General features: G+C 41.6%; 1 protein-coding gene across 1 annotated transcript in view; it reads right to left on the reverse strand.

Moving 5' to 3' along the window:
• Positions 1-17,957, reverse strand: part of AFF3 (ALF transcription elongation factor 3) — a 582,468-nt gene that overhangs the window by 204,150 nt on the left and 360,361 nt on the right. The window contains exon 7 of the mRNA XM_055539447.1: positions 14,543-14,623. Coding sequence (XP_055395422.1) covers positions 14,543-14,623 — 81 coding nt within the window. The remainder of the gene's footprint in view (positions 1-14,542; positions 14,624-17,957) is intronic.

The following is a 17,957-nucleotide window of genomic DNA, read 5'->3' on the forward strand; positions in this document are numbered from 1 at the left end:
TGTGTTTATATTATATATCTGTTGGACAGCACTGCTTTTGAGGAATAACAGAACGACTGGATATCTAATGGAAAAAAATAACCCTGACCTTTATATGAATTAATCTTAAAATCACTCTAATTAAATCATAGATCCAAGCATAAATACCCAAACTATAAGAGGTCTAGAACAGTTTCTAACACCATACACAAAAATAAACTCAAAATGGATTAAAGATCTAAATGTAAGACGAGAAACTATAAAACTCCTAGAGGAGAACATAGGCAAAACACTCTCTGACATACATCACAGCAGGATCCTCTATGACCCACCTCCCAGAATATTGGAAATAAAAGCCAAAATAAACAAATGGGACCTAATTAACCTTAAAAGCTTCTGCACATCAAAGGAAACTATCAGCAAGGTGAAAAGACAGCCTTCAGAATGGGAGAAGATAATAGCAAATGAAGCAACTGACAAACAACTAATCTCGAGAATATACAAGCAACTCCTACAGCTCAACTCCAGAAAAATAAATGACCCAATCAAAAAATGGGCCAAAGAACTAAATAGACATTTCTCCAAAGAAGACATACAGATGGCTAACAAACACATGAAAAGATGCTCAACATCACTCATTATCAGAGAAATGCAAATCAAAACCACTATGAGGTACCACTTCACGCCAGTCAGAATGGCTGCTATCCAAAAGTCTACAAGCAATAAATGCTGGAGAGGGTGTGGAGAAAAGGGAACCCTCTTACACTGTTGGTGGCAATGCAAACTAGTACAGCCACTGTGGAGAACAGTGTGGAGATTCCTTAAAAAACTGGAAATAGAACTGCCTTATGACCCAGCAATCCCACTGCTGGGCATACACACTGAGGAAACCAGAAGGGAAAGAGACACATGTACCCCAATGTTCATCGCAGCACTGTTTATAATAGCCAGGACATGGAAGCAACCTAGATGTCCATCAGCAGATGAATGGATAAGCAAGCTGTGGTACATATACACAATGGAGTATTACTCAGCCATTAAAAAGAATACATTTGAATCAGTTCTAATGAGGTGGATGAAACTGGAGCCTATTATACAGAGTGAAGTAAGCCAGAAAGAAAAACACCAATACAGTATACTAACGCATGTATATGGAATTTAGAAAGATGGTAACAATAACCCTGTGTACGAGACAGCAAAAGAGACACTGATGTATAGAAGAGTCTTATGGACTCTGAGAGAGAGGGAGAGGGTGGGAAGATTTGGGAGAATGGCATTGAAACATGTAAAATATCATGTATGAAAAAAAAAAAGAAAAGTAACCTTTTTATTTTGATTTTCAAAATGAGATATATTATTGGTCGTTCAGAACCTAATCACTGATCATAATCTCTATCAGCTACCATAACAAGAAACATTTATGTGTTCCTTAAGCAGTTCTGGTATACAGCTCACAATCACTTCTTTGTTGTATTGTGGACTTCTTGTTTTGTTCACTGAAGTGAAATTCCTGTAACATAAAATTCCTATAACATAAAATGAACCACTTTAAACTGAACAGTTCAGTGGTATTTCATACAGTCACCATGTACTAAACCACCACCTCTAATTGCAAACCATTTCTATCATTGCAAAGTCAAATTCCTTACCCACTCACCACTTTCCCCATTTCCCCCTCTCCTCAGTACCTGGTGACCACCAGTCTACATCCTGTCTTTATAACTTCTATTCTGGGTATTTCATATTAATATAATGATACAATATGTCACCTTTTTTGTTTGGCTTCTTTCATTTAGCATAATGTTTCAGAGGTTCACCCATATCATAGCATATGTGAAATGTTTCATTCCTTTTTATGGCTGAATAATACTCCATTATATATGTATACACACACACACACACACCAATTTGTTTATCCATTCATCTGTTAATGGACATGTGGGCTGCTCCCACCTTTTGACTACTGTGAGTAGTGTTGCTATGAATATATATGTGCATGTGCTTGTTGAACCCTTTTTCAATTCTTTGAGTGTACATCTAGGAGTAGAGTTGCAGATCAGATCAGATCAGATCAGTCGCTCAGTCGTGTCCAACTCTTTGCGACCCCATGAATCGCAGCACGCCAGGCCTCCCTGTCCATCACCAACTCCCGGAGTTCACTCAGACTCACGTCCATCCAGTCAGTGATGCCATCCAGCCATCTCATCCTCTGTCGTCCCCTTCTCCTCCTGCCCCCAATCCCTCCCAGCATCAGGGTCTTTTCCAATGAATCAACTCTTCGCATGAGGTGGCCAAAGTACTGGAGTTTCAGCTTTAGCATCATTCCTTCCAAAGGAATCCCAGGGCTGATCTCCTTCAGAATGGACTGGTTGGATCTCCTTGCAGTCCAAGGGACTCTCAAGAGTCTTCTCCAACACCGCACTTCAAAAGCATCAATTCTTCGGCGCTCAGCCTTCTTCACAGTCCAACTCTCACATCCATACATGACCACAGGAAAAACAATAGCCTTGACTAGACGGACCTTTGTTGGCAAAGTAATGTCTCTGCTTTTGAATATGCTATCTAGGTTGGTCATAACTTTCCTTCCAAGGAGTAAGCGTCTTTTAATTTCACGGCTGCAGTCACCATCTGTAGTGATTTTGGAGCCCAGAAAAATAAAGTCTGACACTGTGTCCACTGTTTCCCCATCTATTTCCCATGAAGTGGTGGGACCGGATGCCATGATCTTTGTTTTCTGAGTGTTGAGCTTTAAGCCCACTTTTTCACTCTCCACTTTCACTTTCATCAAGAGGCTTTTTAGTTCCTCTTCACTTTCTGCCATAAGGGTGGTGTCATCTGCATATCTGAGGTTATTGATATTTCTCCCGGCAATCTTGATTCCAGCTTGTGCTTCTTCCAGCCCAGCGTTTCTCATGATGTACTCTGCATTTAAGTTAAATAAGCAGGGTGACAATATACAGCCTTGACGAACTCCTTTTCCTATTTGGAACCAGTCTGTTGTTCCATGTCCAGTTCTAACTTGCTTCCTGACCTGCATACAAATTTCTCAAGAGGCAGATCAGGGTCATATGCTAATTCTACATTAAACTTTCTGAGCAACCATCAGACATTTCCACAGTGGCTGAAATGTTTTGAATTTCTACCAGCAATGTATGAGAGTTTCAATTTCTCCACATCCTCACCAAAGCTTGCTATTTTCTTTTAATTAAAAAAAAATTATTATAGGCATTTAAGTGGGTGTGTAGTAGTTTCTCATTGCGGTTTGACTTGCATTTCCCTAATGACTATGATGTTGAACATCTTTTCATATGTTTTTTGGCCATTTGTATACTTCTTTGGAGAAATGTGTATTCAGATACTTTGTCCATTTTCTTGTTTTCAATAGTATCAAAATTATCTTTATTTTTTTCATTGAAGTATAGTTGATTTACAATATTGTATTAGTTTCTGGTGCACAGCAAAATGATTCAGTTATACACACACACACACACACACATACACATACACACATATTCTTTTTTATATTACATTGTCCGTTTTTCAATTGGGTTGTTTGCCTTTTGGTTGTTGAGTTAAAAGAGTATTTCGTACATTCTGGATACCAGACTTTTATTAGGTAAGTGATATGCTGAAAGTGGAGAGTGAAAAAGTGGGCTTAAAGCTCAACATTCAGAAAACGAAGATCATGGCATCCGGTCCCACCACTTCATGGGAAATAGATGGGGAAACAGTGGACACAGTGTCAGACTTTATTTTTCTGGGCTCCAAAATCACTACAGATGGTGACTGCAGCCGTGAAATTAAAAGACGCTTACTCCTTGGAAGGAAAGTTATGACCAACCTAGATAGCATATTCAAAAGCAGAGACATTACTTTGCCAACAAAGGTCCGTCTAGTCAAGGCTATGGTTTTTCCTGTGGTCATGTATGGATGTGAGAGTTGGACTGTGAAGAAGGCTGAGCGCCGAAGAATTGATGCTTTTGAAGTGCGGTGTTGGAGAAGACTCTTGAGAGTCCCTTGGACTGCAAGGAGATCCAACCAGTCCATTCTGAAGGAGATCAGCCCTGGGATTCCTTTGGAAGGAATGATGCTAAAGCTGAAACTCCAGTACTTTGGCCACCTCATGCGAAGAGTTGATTCATTGGAAAAGACCCTGATGCTGGGAGGGACTGGGGGCAGGAGGAGAAGGGGACGACAGAGGATGAGATGGCTGGATGGCATCACTGACTGGATGGACGTGAGTCTGAGTGAACTCCGGGAGTTGGTGATGGACAGGGAGGCCTGGCGTGCTGCGATTCATGGGGTCGCAAAGAGCTGGACACGACTGAGCGACTGATCTGATCTGATCTGATCTGATGCAAATATTTCTTCTTATTCCGTCAGTTGTCTTTTCACTCTGTTGATAGTGTCCTTCAACACACAAAAAGTTTTTAATTTTGATGAAGTCCAATTTATCTATTTTTTCTTTTGCTACCCATGCTTTTGGGGTCATATCTGAGACTCCCCTGTTAAATCCAAGGTTGGAAATATTAATCTCTGTTTCTTCTGTGAAGTTTATGGTTCTAGTTCTTATATTTGGGACCTACTGTAGTACTGACTTTCAATGTAACCCTTCACTCTCGCCACCCCTTTCTGTAGATGAGGCTGGCAACCATCCCCCCAGGGACGTTCCACTGAACAATCGCTGTCACGCTCACACTGGTGGACAGGAGATTATTATAGCTTTCCACATACCTGGAGTGGCCGAAAGGCAGTACTATGCAGTATTTGAATTCAGTTACTGATCAAGTAAATAGTGATTGAACCTGATTTTATTTCCACTAAAGTGAAATGCTAAATTCTGTTTTGGGAATTCACATCCTCTTTCCTTGCAAAGGGCTTCCCAGGTGGCTCAGTGGTAAAGAATCTGCTTGCCAATGCAGGAAACTTGAGTTCAATCCCTGGGTTGGGAAGATTCCCTGGGGGAGGAGATGGCAACCCACTCCAGTACTCTTGCTTGGGAAATCCCATGGACAGAGGAGCCTGGTGGGCTACACTTCATGGGGTAGCAGAGTTGGACACGACTGAGAGACTGAGTACCTTCCTTGCAAAATTCCTATTTAATATGAATTATAAAAGAGAGTTATAAAACAATGCATTGAAATGGTAGGAATGTAAAAAAACCCATAAAGTCCAGTGAAACTCATTTACAATTTTAGTGTGTGGGACAAAAATCCAGTGAAATGAAGTCAACTTCTATTTTATGGCTTTCTTATTATTTTAAAAAGCAGTGACTATTTTATTTATTCTTTATTATTTTAATTTTACTCAGATTGGTGGGTAGGGGTTGAGTTAGAAATTTGGTTTCTACTCTACTAAGCAGACTAAGTCATAAACAGATGGCTTTAATGTTAATGTGGTAGAAATGAGCTATTTATCTGAAGAAAAATAACAAGCTCAACTCTCAACCCAAGCTTCAGCTTTTGGAAACAGTGTATTAAAGATAAAATATGGTTCCTGAGATGATGGGCTAAAATGTAATCCTCAGAAATAATTTTGGCCAATTTGAATGGTTGCTGTTACAAAGAGGACATCCATAGTTAACTTCCCCAAAGGGACTGGGATATTTCTCACTCCTTCTAACTAATGTAGAGTTTACATCTGAACATGAATTAGAGTGAGCTCTTCTACATGAAAAATACTTTGAGTCTCATGTAGTTGAGTCCCTTGAGCCATCTGCAGATTTTGGTATTTTGGAGATGTCTTGTACCAGAGTGGTGAAGACTCATTTACTGTCAGATGAAGAAGAATGGTAACTGAGATAGTTTTGGGGGAAAAAAACACAAAAGATAGTACAAATTTTTGTGAAATTGTTTGCTGTTGTTATTGGGACACAGATCATTTTACAACTTGATGCACTGCAGACATCCTGAAACCCAGATGATGACTACTGACCACAGGCTCTTTGAGACCTGAAAATGAGCTTCCAGAGAACTTGAATGATAATTACACACTGCAAGACCATGCGTTTCATAAGCAGTAAATTTCAAAATTTAATGAACACATCTGTGTCATTAATGATGATAATTTCTGTTTTGGATGGGGGAGTGAAAAGAAGCAGAAAATAGTTAAAGTCATTGGTTTAAAAAAAAAAAATCACCATCGAAGCCTGCTCTCTGGAGGGAAAGAGACTTTGGAGAGACACAATAAAGACTGCCCCTAACGTGTCATCCCACGTCTCTAGCTGACATCCTCTGGATGGTGTACTGACCACAAACGGAGCCCGTGTGCCTAGACTGGACCACTCTATGGGTACAGATGATGCCCCAGTATTCTTCTTACTGATCTGGAGAGTGCATCACTTGTCTGCTGGTGGAAGGTGTAATGACGCTCCTCCCAAGTTCAGGTCGCAGGGCCCTGGCTGCATTCTCATCAGTTCTCTGCTGCCAACGACAGGGCCCATGGTTGCTGCCTCTTGAAGCAGTACTGCCCTGTCCAGCCGGCCACAAGACTGGCGGGCGGAGGCGGGGGAGGAGGGCACAGACTATGCAGATCCTTTATTCCTCACTGAGCCAGAGCCTGGCTGGGCTCAGAGGGAAACAAGCTCCAGACACTGAAGTCCTTTCCATTTTCGTGTCTCCTGCTGCCCAAGTCGGACGCTCAGACGCTCTTACAGCTATAGCTTCTGTCTCATAGGCTTTTTCTCTCTCTGTGAACACCATCCCTGGGTAGCTGCCTGGAGAGGGGCTGGCCCCATCTGGGCTCTGTCATTTCAGCCTCCTCTGGGAGCATTCCACCAGACCTGCAAGGCTCCCCGTAGGGTCCTCAGGGGTTACAGAAGTGAGTGTACAAAGCCCCTGCCTTCCCCGCCTGGGAGCCCAGGGAGTCAGCAGAGGAAATGATGTGTACACAAGTTCTGACAACCCAGGGTGGAAAGGCACGTCGTGACTGCTGTGCGGGAGCGCTCTGAGCCTTTAGACCTGTCCTCATCCTTGGGTGCGTGTCCCGCCATCTTTGCTTTTCTGCCTGGAAACTTCATTCTCCCCTCAAGGCTCAGAACAGAGAAGCTCAAGGGTATCGGTTCTTTGAAATACTCCTGCATCTCAGAAGGACTTATTTGCTTTATGTTGTCACTGCACAGCGTCAAACTTCCATTATAAGAATTGTCTTTTTGACTATGACTCCTGTTTTAAAAATAAACCTTTATCAAGGTATAAATGATATAACATAAACTGTACATATTTAAGGTATTCAGTTAGATAATAAATATATAATAAAAGAATGTTACTATCGTCTTGACCCAAGGATGGCTCCATCTTATTAAATAGCACTTGCTATTTAAACAACAGCAGTTTCCTAAAGGGAATCAACCGTGAATATTCATTGGAAGGACTGAAGCTGAAGCTCCAATACTTTGTCCACCTGATGGAAAGAGCTGATTCATTGGAAAAGACTGAGGGAAGGAGGAGAAGGGGGTGACAGAGGATGAGATGATGGGATGGCATCACCAACTCAATGGACATGAGTTTAAGCAACTTCCAGGAGATGGTGAAGGACAGGGAAGCCTGGTGTGCTGCAGTCCATGGGGTCACAAAGAGTTGGACATGACTGAGCAATGGAACAGCAATGCAAGTGGCATTAAAGAAAACTCGGGACAATAGGAAAGTGTACGGAAAAGTTGCCTGTGTTCCTACAGCAGGCCATTCCTGAGGTTACTCTAGTGCTCTTATTTCCCACATTCGTTCATGACGCATGTCGCACCCTGACGGCCACGTGCACAGACGGGAGAACCACCTCTGGTGACTGAGAATATCTACAGCTGGAAATGTAGGCTTTTCTAACTTTAAATCCCGAATTCCCAACACCTAAACTATTGTTGGGCACACAGAAATCCCAGAACTTCTTTAAAGGCGGTAATGAGTTGGGAAGTAAAGTTTCTACAAATCATTTTGCTGAAGACAGAAATAACTGAGCGTACTAGTGGCTGAGAAAACCATCTGAGGAAGCATTATAATAAATACTGTATTTCATCAAAGGTAGTTCAGTTAAGGTGCACAGTCGTGGCTGACTTTGCGACCCCATGAATCGCAGCACACCAGGCCTCCCTGTCCATCACCAACTCCCGGAGTTCACTCAGACTCACATCCATCCAGTCAGTGATGCCATCCAGCCATCTCATCCTCTGTCGTCCCCTTCTCCTCCTGCCCCCAATCCCTCCCAGCATCAGGGTCTTTTCCAATGAGTCAACTCTTCGCATGAGGTGGCCAAAGTACTGGAGTTTCAGCCTCGGCATCAGTCCTTCCAATGAACACCCAGGGCTGATCTCCTTTAGAATGGACTGGCTGGATCTCCTTGCAGTCCAAGGGACTCTCAAGAGTCTTCTCCAACACCACAGTTCAAAAGCATCAATTCTTCGGTGCTCAGCTTTCCTCACAGTCCAACTCTCACGTCCATACATGACCACAGGAAAAACCATAGCCTTGACTAGACGGACCTTTGTTGGCAAAGTAATGTCTCTGCTTTTGAATATGCTATCTAGGTTGGTCATAACTTTCCTTCCAAGGAGTAAGCGTCTTTTAATTTCATGGCTGCAATCACCATCTGCACTGATTTTGGAGCTCCCAAAAAAATAAAGTCTGACACTGTTTCCACTGTTTCCCCATCTATTTCCCGTGAAGTGATGGGACCGGATGCCAAACTGTGTAAGACTGCATTACCTCATGCATTAGTATTGAAGACAATTGCTGCCAATTCATTGTAAAATGCCATCAATGTAAAACAGATCCTGATACTAGGATCTTAAAATGTGAAAAAAATATGCACCTTAGACCAATAAAATATAGTGGCTCTTAAGCTGTTGCTGATGGGAGGGAGTCCTTACCCGGTGAAGACACTACTGGAAAGTGGTTTTTTGTCTCTATTCCTGCCCTGAAAATAGGTTTCTCTGTACCATTTTTCTAGGTTTCATATTATACTCGTTTTTTTTTTTTTCTTTTCTGACTTACTTTACTCTGTATGATGGTCTCTAAGTCCATCCACATCTCTACAAATGATTCAATTTCACTCTTTTATGGCTAAATATGTACCCCATTGTATATATGTAGCGCGTCTTCTTTATCCGTCCATCTTTTGTCAGCCATTGCGGTTGTTTCTGTGTTCTGGCTGTTGTCAATAGTGCTGCAGTGAACAGCAGGGTACATGTGTCGTTTTGAATTATGGTTTTCTCAGAGTACATGCTCAGTAGTGGGAATAACAGCAGAAACTAACACAACATTGAGAAGCGATTATACTCCAATTTTTTAAAAAAATGGCTCTTTAGAACCATCTGAAGCCTGCTGTACTCATACATCCCCTTGCTTGTCTGTCAACCCATCACAGGAATTATAAAAGACAAGAAATGGAAACACAGCTTCTTTGCTTTTCAGACCCCCACATAAAGCTAGTTACTATAGGAAAAGAACACTTGCTGTGGTTTGGCTTTCCTCTTCCCCACCAATCACTTTCTTTTCTATGAAGCTCAGAGCCACTAAAATAATGCAAATTAAAATCAATTTAAATGTTTACTTTGAGGCAATGAAGTAAAAGTGAAATTTTAGCTCAAACATTTTGTGGTCATTTCTAAAGCATGCCAGGAACCCAAAGAGAGATATAGATCATAAACTTTTCGGCTTCAAAGTGCTTTCCTTCACACTTGCTGGCTTTCATTCTCCTTGAACTGTATAGAGAGAAAGGCAATAGGGCTCTCATTTCTGTAATCATGCTAGAACTCTTCTGCCTAATGCTTTAGAAACTGATCAGCAAGAACAGTTTCAAACCAGATCTGATCCCATCAGTTTCGGCATTCATTGCCACGTGAAATGTTTGCGAAATGCCATTAGATTTGCACAGATGCCTTCTGGGGATGAAACAAGTTCTACAATTTTAGTTCCCTATTTGTGTTTCAAAACTTATGAGACTGCTCTGGAAATTAAGGGAAAAGGACAAAGCTTTGAAATACCTGCTAATGGCATGCATTCTTTACCAAATTCAATTACTTTTGAGATTTGAAGAATAAGGCAGACACATCTGGTAGTGTTTGTCTAGGGAATTGTGACTCGAAGTCCAATCTTCAGAGAATAGAAAAAACATCCAAGTTCAGTATCAATTGACTTTATTATATGTTATGTCCTTCAATACCCAGACAAATTGGGGAAATTCTCGGAAGTATGTAGCTAATTAATTTAGTGCTACTGGTAACTCAGAAAGCACATTTAAATCGACTTTCCTTTGAGGTCAAATTGCTCCTTTAATCTCAATAAGGACTTAATTTCATTATTTATTAGTCATTTTGGAGATTTTGCCCTGCAAGTTCCATAAACAATTCTAGCTCCTATACACTAGTGATCGTGATAATCCCAAACATTAATAATCTAATTAATGAACTGCAAGCCTCCAGCTGTCAGAATACTAATTAGTGGAGATACAGGTTAAAAGAGAATTAGTGAGGTCTTCTCAGTAAGCAGGACAAGGGCTCCTCCAAAGACGTCTGCATCTTAATTCCCAGGCCCTATGAATATGCTACTTCTCATGGCAAAAGGGACTTTGCAGAAGTGATTAACTATTTTGAGACAGGAGATCATCCTATTATCCAGGAGGGCCCAGCATCTTCACAAAGGGAAGGGAGGTGGCAGGAGAGTTAGGGAAGATGTGACAAGGAGGTTAGAAGTCAGAATGACGAGAGCCATGAGCTAAGTAACAGGGGCAGCCTCTTGGAGCCGTGAAAGACAAGACAGCAAATTGTCCCTTAAAACATTCAGAAGAAACAAAGCTCTGCCAACACCTGGATTTCAGCTCTGTGACACTGATTTCAGACTCTGACTTCCAGTGTTGTAAGATAATAAATTTGCGTTGTCTTAAGTCACTAAGTTTATGGTGATTTGTTATAGTAGAAATGACATTAATGCAGTCTTATTTCATTGGGACAAGATAAATCACCAATACTCATTGTGAAATGTTTGAAAGAAAAGCATTATTAAAATCATGCAACGTTCCTACACGTTACTTATTTATTTAATTTTGGGGGCTGAGCTGGGTCTCTCTCGCTGTGCGCGGCCTTTCTCTAGTTGCAGCAATAGGGGCTCCTCTCCAGTTGCGGTGAGCAGGCTTTTACTGCTGTGGCTTCTCTTGCTGCGGAGCATGGACTCCAGGGCATGCGGGCTTCTGCCGTTGTAGCACATGGGCAAGGGAGCTTTGGCCCACGGGCTTAGCTGCTCTGTAGCATGTGGCATCTTTCCCGATCTGGGATGTGTGTTCCCTGTGTTGGCAGGTGGATTCTTAACTACTGGACCACCAGGGAAGTCCAATGTTCCCACACTTTGTTAAGTCACCTATTCTTTCTTGAGAAAAACCGAAAGATCTAGAGCTGAAATAGCTCCCCACAAATTCTATAGTAATCCTAGAGAAGACAGGATTTTTTTCCTATTTAAACTTCAAGTTCTGTGCCCTCTATGATGCAATGATGGGGAGAAACATTTCAGCTCAGTTCAGTTCAGTCGCTCAGTCGTGTCCGACTCTGCGAGCCCATGAATCGCAGCACGCCAGGCCTCCCTGACCATCACCAACTCCCGGAGTTCACTCAGACTCACATCCATCGCGTCGGTGATGCCATTCAGCCATCTCATCCTCTGTCGTCCCCTTCTCCTCCTGCCTCCAATCCCTTCCAGCATCAGAGTCTTTTCCAATGAGTCAACTCTTCGCATGAGGTGGCCAAAGTACTGGAGTTTCAGCTTTAGCATCAGTCCTTCCAAAGAACACCCAGGACTGATCTCCTTTAGAATGGACTGGCTGGATCTCCTTGCAGTCCAAGGGACTCTCAAGAGTCTTCTCCAACACCACAGTTCAAAAGCATCAATTCTTCGGTGCTCAGCTTTCTTCACAGTCCAACTCTCACATCCATACATGACCACAGGAAAAACCATAGCCTTGACTAGATGGACCTTTGTTGGCAAAGTAATGTCTCTGCTTTTGAATATGCTATCTAGGTTGGTCATAACTTTCCTTCCAAGGAGTAAGCGTCTTTTAATATCATGGCTGCAATCACCATCTGAGACACATTTAGATTCTAGACATATGTTGAAGGTAGGGTAGATAGGATTTAATGATAGGTTGGATGCATGTCATGAGGGAGAGAAAAGAATCAAGGATGGTGCTGAAGAGTGTCCCCCAGAAGCTCATGTCTGCTCACAACCTGTGAATTTGACCTTATGTGGATATAGAGTCTCTGCAGGTAAACTCAAGTTCAGATGGTTGCTGAGGGTGGGCCCTAAATCTAGTGACTGCCATCCTTGGAAGAGGAGGGGAGACTTGGGGAGATGGCCCCATAAGTGTAGAGGCAGACACCAGAGTGATGTACCTACAAGCCAAGGGATGTGACCTGCCATCAGCAGTCACCGGAAGCTGGAAGAGGCAAGGAAGGATTTCTCCCTCAAGCCTTCAGCAGGAGCAGGAACCTGCTGATACTTTGATTTCAGACTTCTAGCCTCCAGAACTGTGAGAAAAATACCCTTTTTCTATTTTAAGCCACCTGGTATGTGTACTTCATTATTGCTGTTGTTGTTCCATCGCTAAGTCGTGTTCTACCCTCTGTGACCCCACGGACTGCAGCACGCCAGGCTCCTCTGTCCTTCACTATCTCCCTGAGTTTGCTCAAACTCATGTCCATCGACTCGGTGATGCCATCCAACCATCTCACCCTCTGTCGTCCCCTTCTCCTCCCGCCTTCAATCTTTCCCAGCATCAGGGTCTTTTCCAATGAGTCAGTTCTTTGCATCAGGTAGCCAAAGTAATGGAGTTTCAGTTTCAGCATCAGTCCTTCCAATGAATATTCAGGGTTGATTTCCTTTAGGATTGACTGGTTTGATCTCCTTGCAGTCCAAGGGACGCTCAAGTCTTTTCCAACACCACAATTTGAAAGCATCAATTCTTTAGCACTCAGCCTTCTTTATGGTCCAACTCCCACATCTGTACATGACTACTGGGAAAACCATAGCTTTTATAGGTACCTTAGAAAAGAAATAGAGATGCCTCCAAGACTTTGGCCTGTGCCAACTGCACAAATGAGTAAACCACTTATTGCAAAACACAGGATAGAAGGTTAGTGGGAGGATTAAAGGCTCAGTTTTTGATGCGCCAGGCTTGAGATGTTTGTTAGATCCCCAAGTGGGGATGTTGAATAAGTAAACAGAAACACAAGTATGGCGCTTGGGGGATGGAGAAGGGGATAGAGATACAGATTTAGATGTTAGCCAGCTGAGCATACAGGGTATTTAAAATAAGAGACCAAGACAAGAATGCCAGGAGAGCGAACCAGGAGAGAGGAGGGAAGATGAAGGACCAAAGGTAAGTACAAAGAGTGACAGTCAGAGACTCTGGGTCCAGCCTGGACTGGAGACCCGACAGAAAATACACCCCAGCAACACAATCAGCACATCTTAACAAGCAGAAGATTGGAGACGCAACAAACCTTGATGAATTAAGAAACTGACAAGTCATTGTGAAGGCATAATGCTAAAAAATAGTTATAAAAATGTTTGCTTGAAATACTGCCCACTTACTGCTACTGTTAAGAAAAATAAAAAAAAATCTCTATATATTCACTTGGAAAGACTTCTAAATATACCTTATTAAGAGAAATAAAAATCAACTTTTAGGACAGAGTTTACCATTGTGATAATTGTAATGAACAATTACTTCGATAATTTACTTTAGAAAGCTGTGATTTAACATCTAGCAATGACATGTATGCATTGTGTGTATCTGGAAAAAAATCAATTCTTAGAAAAAGTACTTTTAGTACTATACCATTTAGGACTTTAAAAAAAACTGCATATGCACAAATGCATATATAATGCACAAGAAAAAGAACTGAAATAGTACACACCAAACTCTTGATGGTAATCTCGGTAGGGAAATAAAATCTGGACAAGATAAACTTCATATTTTGCTTCTTCTATTTGTATAATTATATCTTTATAATGAGTATATAATTATGTGTTGGTTGTATGATTAAAAAAACAAAACTTACTATACTCATGTATGATTGAAATACATTTTGTGACAGATATTTTGTGTCTGCTAGTTCTCAGAAAATCTTTTTTATTAAGTCCTAGAAAATATTTTCAGCTTTATAAAAGATAACTAAGAAATTATATACTTCATGTCCTTAATTCTAAGACACTGATTTTAAGATACATCATTAATTTAATAACAGCTTTTCAGAAAGAAAAACAAGGCATACAATCACACTGAATGCATAATATGATTATAAGATGCATTTCAACTTCACAAATGTTTCTAGATAAAATAATAATTACAATATTCATGATGTTTTGGAGGAAGTAGGAAAGTGGAAGTAAGTATAATAGGACTGTAAGCTTGACATTATCCCTTGGATGAACAGACCTACACTTGCAAATTGTTGAAAATCAGATCCATGTGCCCCTGCCAGGAATATTTACACAGGGAAAGACAATAAGGGAAAACCCACTGTCCACTGGAAATCTTGTGTGAGTAAAGTATACTCATCCTGAGTGATGCAGGATCTCACCTTATTTGGAAATGGAAATTTGCTTGGTTCCACTTTGCCAGGTGGTTGAATAGCAGCAAGTGGTGGAGGCCAGGTCATCTCCTAAAGGGAGGGAGAAAAAAACAACGCTGTCAAACAGAGAGCATTTGAAGTAGCACATAAAACAGTTTCACAAGCTGGTCTTAGTAAGGCATGGAAGACATAAGGAATGAAGAGAGATAAATAATAAATGAAAGGAACTTTTTTAAAAAAGATCTGAAACCCACTTTTATGATTTCTTTTCCTCATCTACCAATTCCTGGTTCCATGGCTATCTCCATCAATGTTTCTACCTTGGAAAGATCTACTAGGCTATCCCATTTTCATTTCAGTTAAGCTCCTAAGTAAAGGGATGACCCAGTGGTAAAAGTTCCATGGAAAATACCATACAAAGGGGGCTGCTTCCAACAAAGTTCACAGGGTGTTTCTGAAGGAATGCACAAAACACAGGGATCATTATTTAGAGGGGCTATTTATTTTATTAGGAGCGGTGTAAGTTTCCAGTAAGTCCCAAACATAATTTTGGTCTTCACAGAAATGTCATTCATGGAGAAGTGAAAAAACAAATAAAGAATACAACTTTAGCTCAACATGTAATAATACTTCATCTGCTTTTTGACATATACTCTCACTAAACTGTGAGAGAGAGAGAGTGCAAGGTGGCAGGGGGACAATGTTTGTTTCATTCATATCCGGTATTTTTCTCCAGTTCCATCTCCTGGAAAATATTTGCATTCACCAAATGATTGTAGAATTAAATTGAATCCATTTCTCATTACCAAGAAACTGACTTGGGATTTACAAATCAGTTCTGAACCCTATTTCTTGATTCCTTCCACTTCCAAACCTAAGTGACAGGCACTGAGGCAAGAGGTGATTTATTTTGAGAAATAAACTCAACATTCAGAAAACTAAGATCATGGCAGCCGGTCCCATCACTCCATGGCAAATAGATGGGGAAACAATGGAAATAGTGAGAGACTTTATTTGTTTTGGCTCCAAAAATCACTGCAGATGGTGACTGCAGCCATGAAATTAAAAGACACTTGCTCATTGGAAGAAAAACTATGACCAACCTAGACAGCATATTAAAAAGCAGAGATATTACTTTGCCAACAAAGGTCCATCTAGTGAAAGCTATGGTTTTTCCAGTGGTCATGTACAGATGTGAGAGTTGGACCATAAAGAAAGCTGAGTGCCGAAGAATTGATGCTTTTGAGCTGTGGTGTTGGAGAACACTCTTGAGAGTCCCTTGGACTGCAAGGAGATCCAACCAGTACATCCTAAAGGAAATCAGTCCTGAAGATTCACTGGAAGGACTGATGCTGAAGTGGAAACTCCGATGCTGTGGACACCTGATGGGAAGAACTGACTCATTGAAAAAGACCCTGATGCTGGGAAAGATTGAAAGTGGGAGGAGAAGGGGACGACAGAGGATGAGATGGTTGGATGGCATCACCAACTCCATAGACATGAGTATGAGTAAGCTCCAGGAGTTGGTGATGAACAGGGAAGCCTGGTGTGCTGCAGTCCATGGAGTCACAAAGAGTCAGACATGACTGAGAGACTGAACTGAACTGATTTTGAGAAAAGCAAGAAATTCTCTGCTTAGGTGAACACATTTTCTGGAAGTCCACCCTGGAAGGGCTTACTGAGTCTATGTCACCTCTCACCCACCGTGACACATTGCCATGGAGGGGGACCAACCTCATGCACTTAAGGTGTCCCTTCTCTATCCTGCTGTTACCAAGGTCTCCCGAATGAAAAGCAAAGGAAGATCCAATGTCCCATTATTACCGTCTCTCCTCTGTTCCCCAAGCACCTGCCTGTTCTATCATGTATCAAACCATTTTATCTCTTTTAAAGAGGTTGCAAAGCAACACTGCTGAATTTGTGTCCAAGGACAGAGTCAGCCCAGTGCATTTCTTAATTAGTATTCTTGCAATATATCCTTGCAACGTCTCTACCTTTCCACTTACCTGAACTACCATTCTAATCACACCTTCGTTATTTTTAACCTGAAGGATGTTAATGCTTTCTGATGGTTCTCTTTCTACTTTTATTATTAATCCTTCCCACACATCGCTGCTGAATTATTTTTCCTAAAGTGAAGATCCAAAGGAAAAGCTCCCCTGGCTCCACAATCTTCATATACCATCACTTACACAGCCATAAGGGCTTCCCAGGTGGAACCTTTGGTAAAGAACCCACCTGCCAATGCAGGAGACACAGGCGACTCAGGTTCCACCCCTGGATTGGGAGGATCCCCTGGAGGAGGAAATGGCACCCCATGCCAGTATTCTGACCTAGGGAATCCCATGGACAGAGGAACCTGGCGGGCTGCAGTCTGTAGAGTTGCAGAGTTGAACACAACCGAGAAACTGAATACATACACACAGTAATAAAGGTGTTGATGGTGCCACGGGCTGTGCTTTATGCTTTTCAGAGTTCTGGTTCCATTCAAGTTTACACTCAACCCTTAGTGTAATTATTAGCATCTCCGTGTTACAGGTGAGGAAGTCAAAGTTCAAAAAGATTCATTGCTTTGCCCAAGTTCAAAAATGCCACCGCTGAAGTGCGCATCTATCCCCTTGGTACAAATCCAGTATTTGGTTTTCACTCTACTGCGTTTACTGAGACATCATCCTAGTGTCCAAACCTTCTACAAAAAGATTCCGATTTTCAGCCCTGTGCCTTTTTGTTAAGCCATGCACACTAGATAGGATGGACTACTGTCTCTGGTTTTACTTACAGCATTCTCTTTGTGTGTGAATGCCCTAGCGCCACATGCTTTTTGGATTTCTAGCCATTCATGAAGGCTCGTCTTAAACATCACCTCTGTCTTGAGGCCTTTGCTGACTCCCTTTCTATTCCAATACGATAAGAGAGCGCCCTTGTCCTCCTCCTCCAAGGCACTTTTCCCCTCTCTCTTTTTCATAGTAACTGTTCGTTCCTTTTTGTGTTGTAGTTTTGTGAGTAAACACCTCAGTCTGCATTCAACCATTTTTCCCTCTTCTGATACCCTTCTCCCAATGGAGAATAAAAATCATGCTTAAGAAACCTAATGTCTTTCAAGAACAGAACTCTAAAGAAGGACTCAACATTTCTTTCAATATGGATACTGTCCACTCATCTTTGTGTGGACTAAATAAAGCACCTTGCTCAAAATTACCTTGTTGAATTGAAAGGAGCACCTATACATCAATGCAAAATTGCTTGCTAACATTAATTATAGCTAAATATTTCCATGTGATTTTTCCATCTAAAGAGTACCACTAAATTTATGAAGGAATAGTAAAGACAGTAAGTCCATCCGACTCTTTGCCACCCCATGGACTGTAGCCTGCCAGGCTCCTCTGTCCATGGGTTTCTCCAGGGAAGAATACTGGAGTGGGTT

The sequence above is a fragment of the Bubalus kerabau genome, chromosome 11, assembly GCF_029407905.1.
Source record: "Bubalus kerabau isolate K-KA32 ecotype Philippines breed swamp buffalo chromosome 11, PCC_UOA_SB_1v2, whole genome shotgun sequence".
Classification (NCBI taxonomy): Eukaryota; Metazoa; Chordata; class Mammalia; order Artiodactyla; family Bovidae; genus Bubalus; species Bubalus kerabau.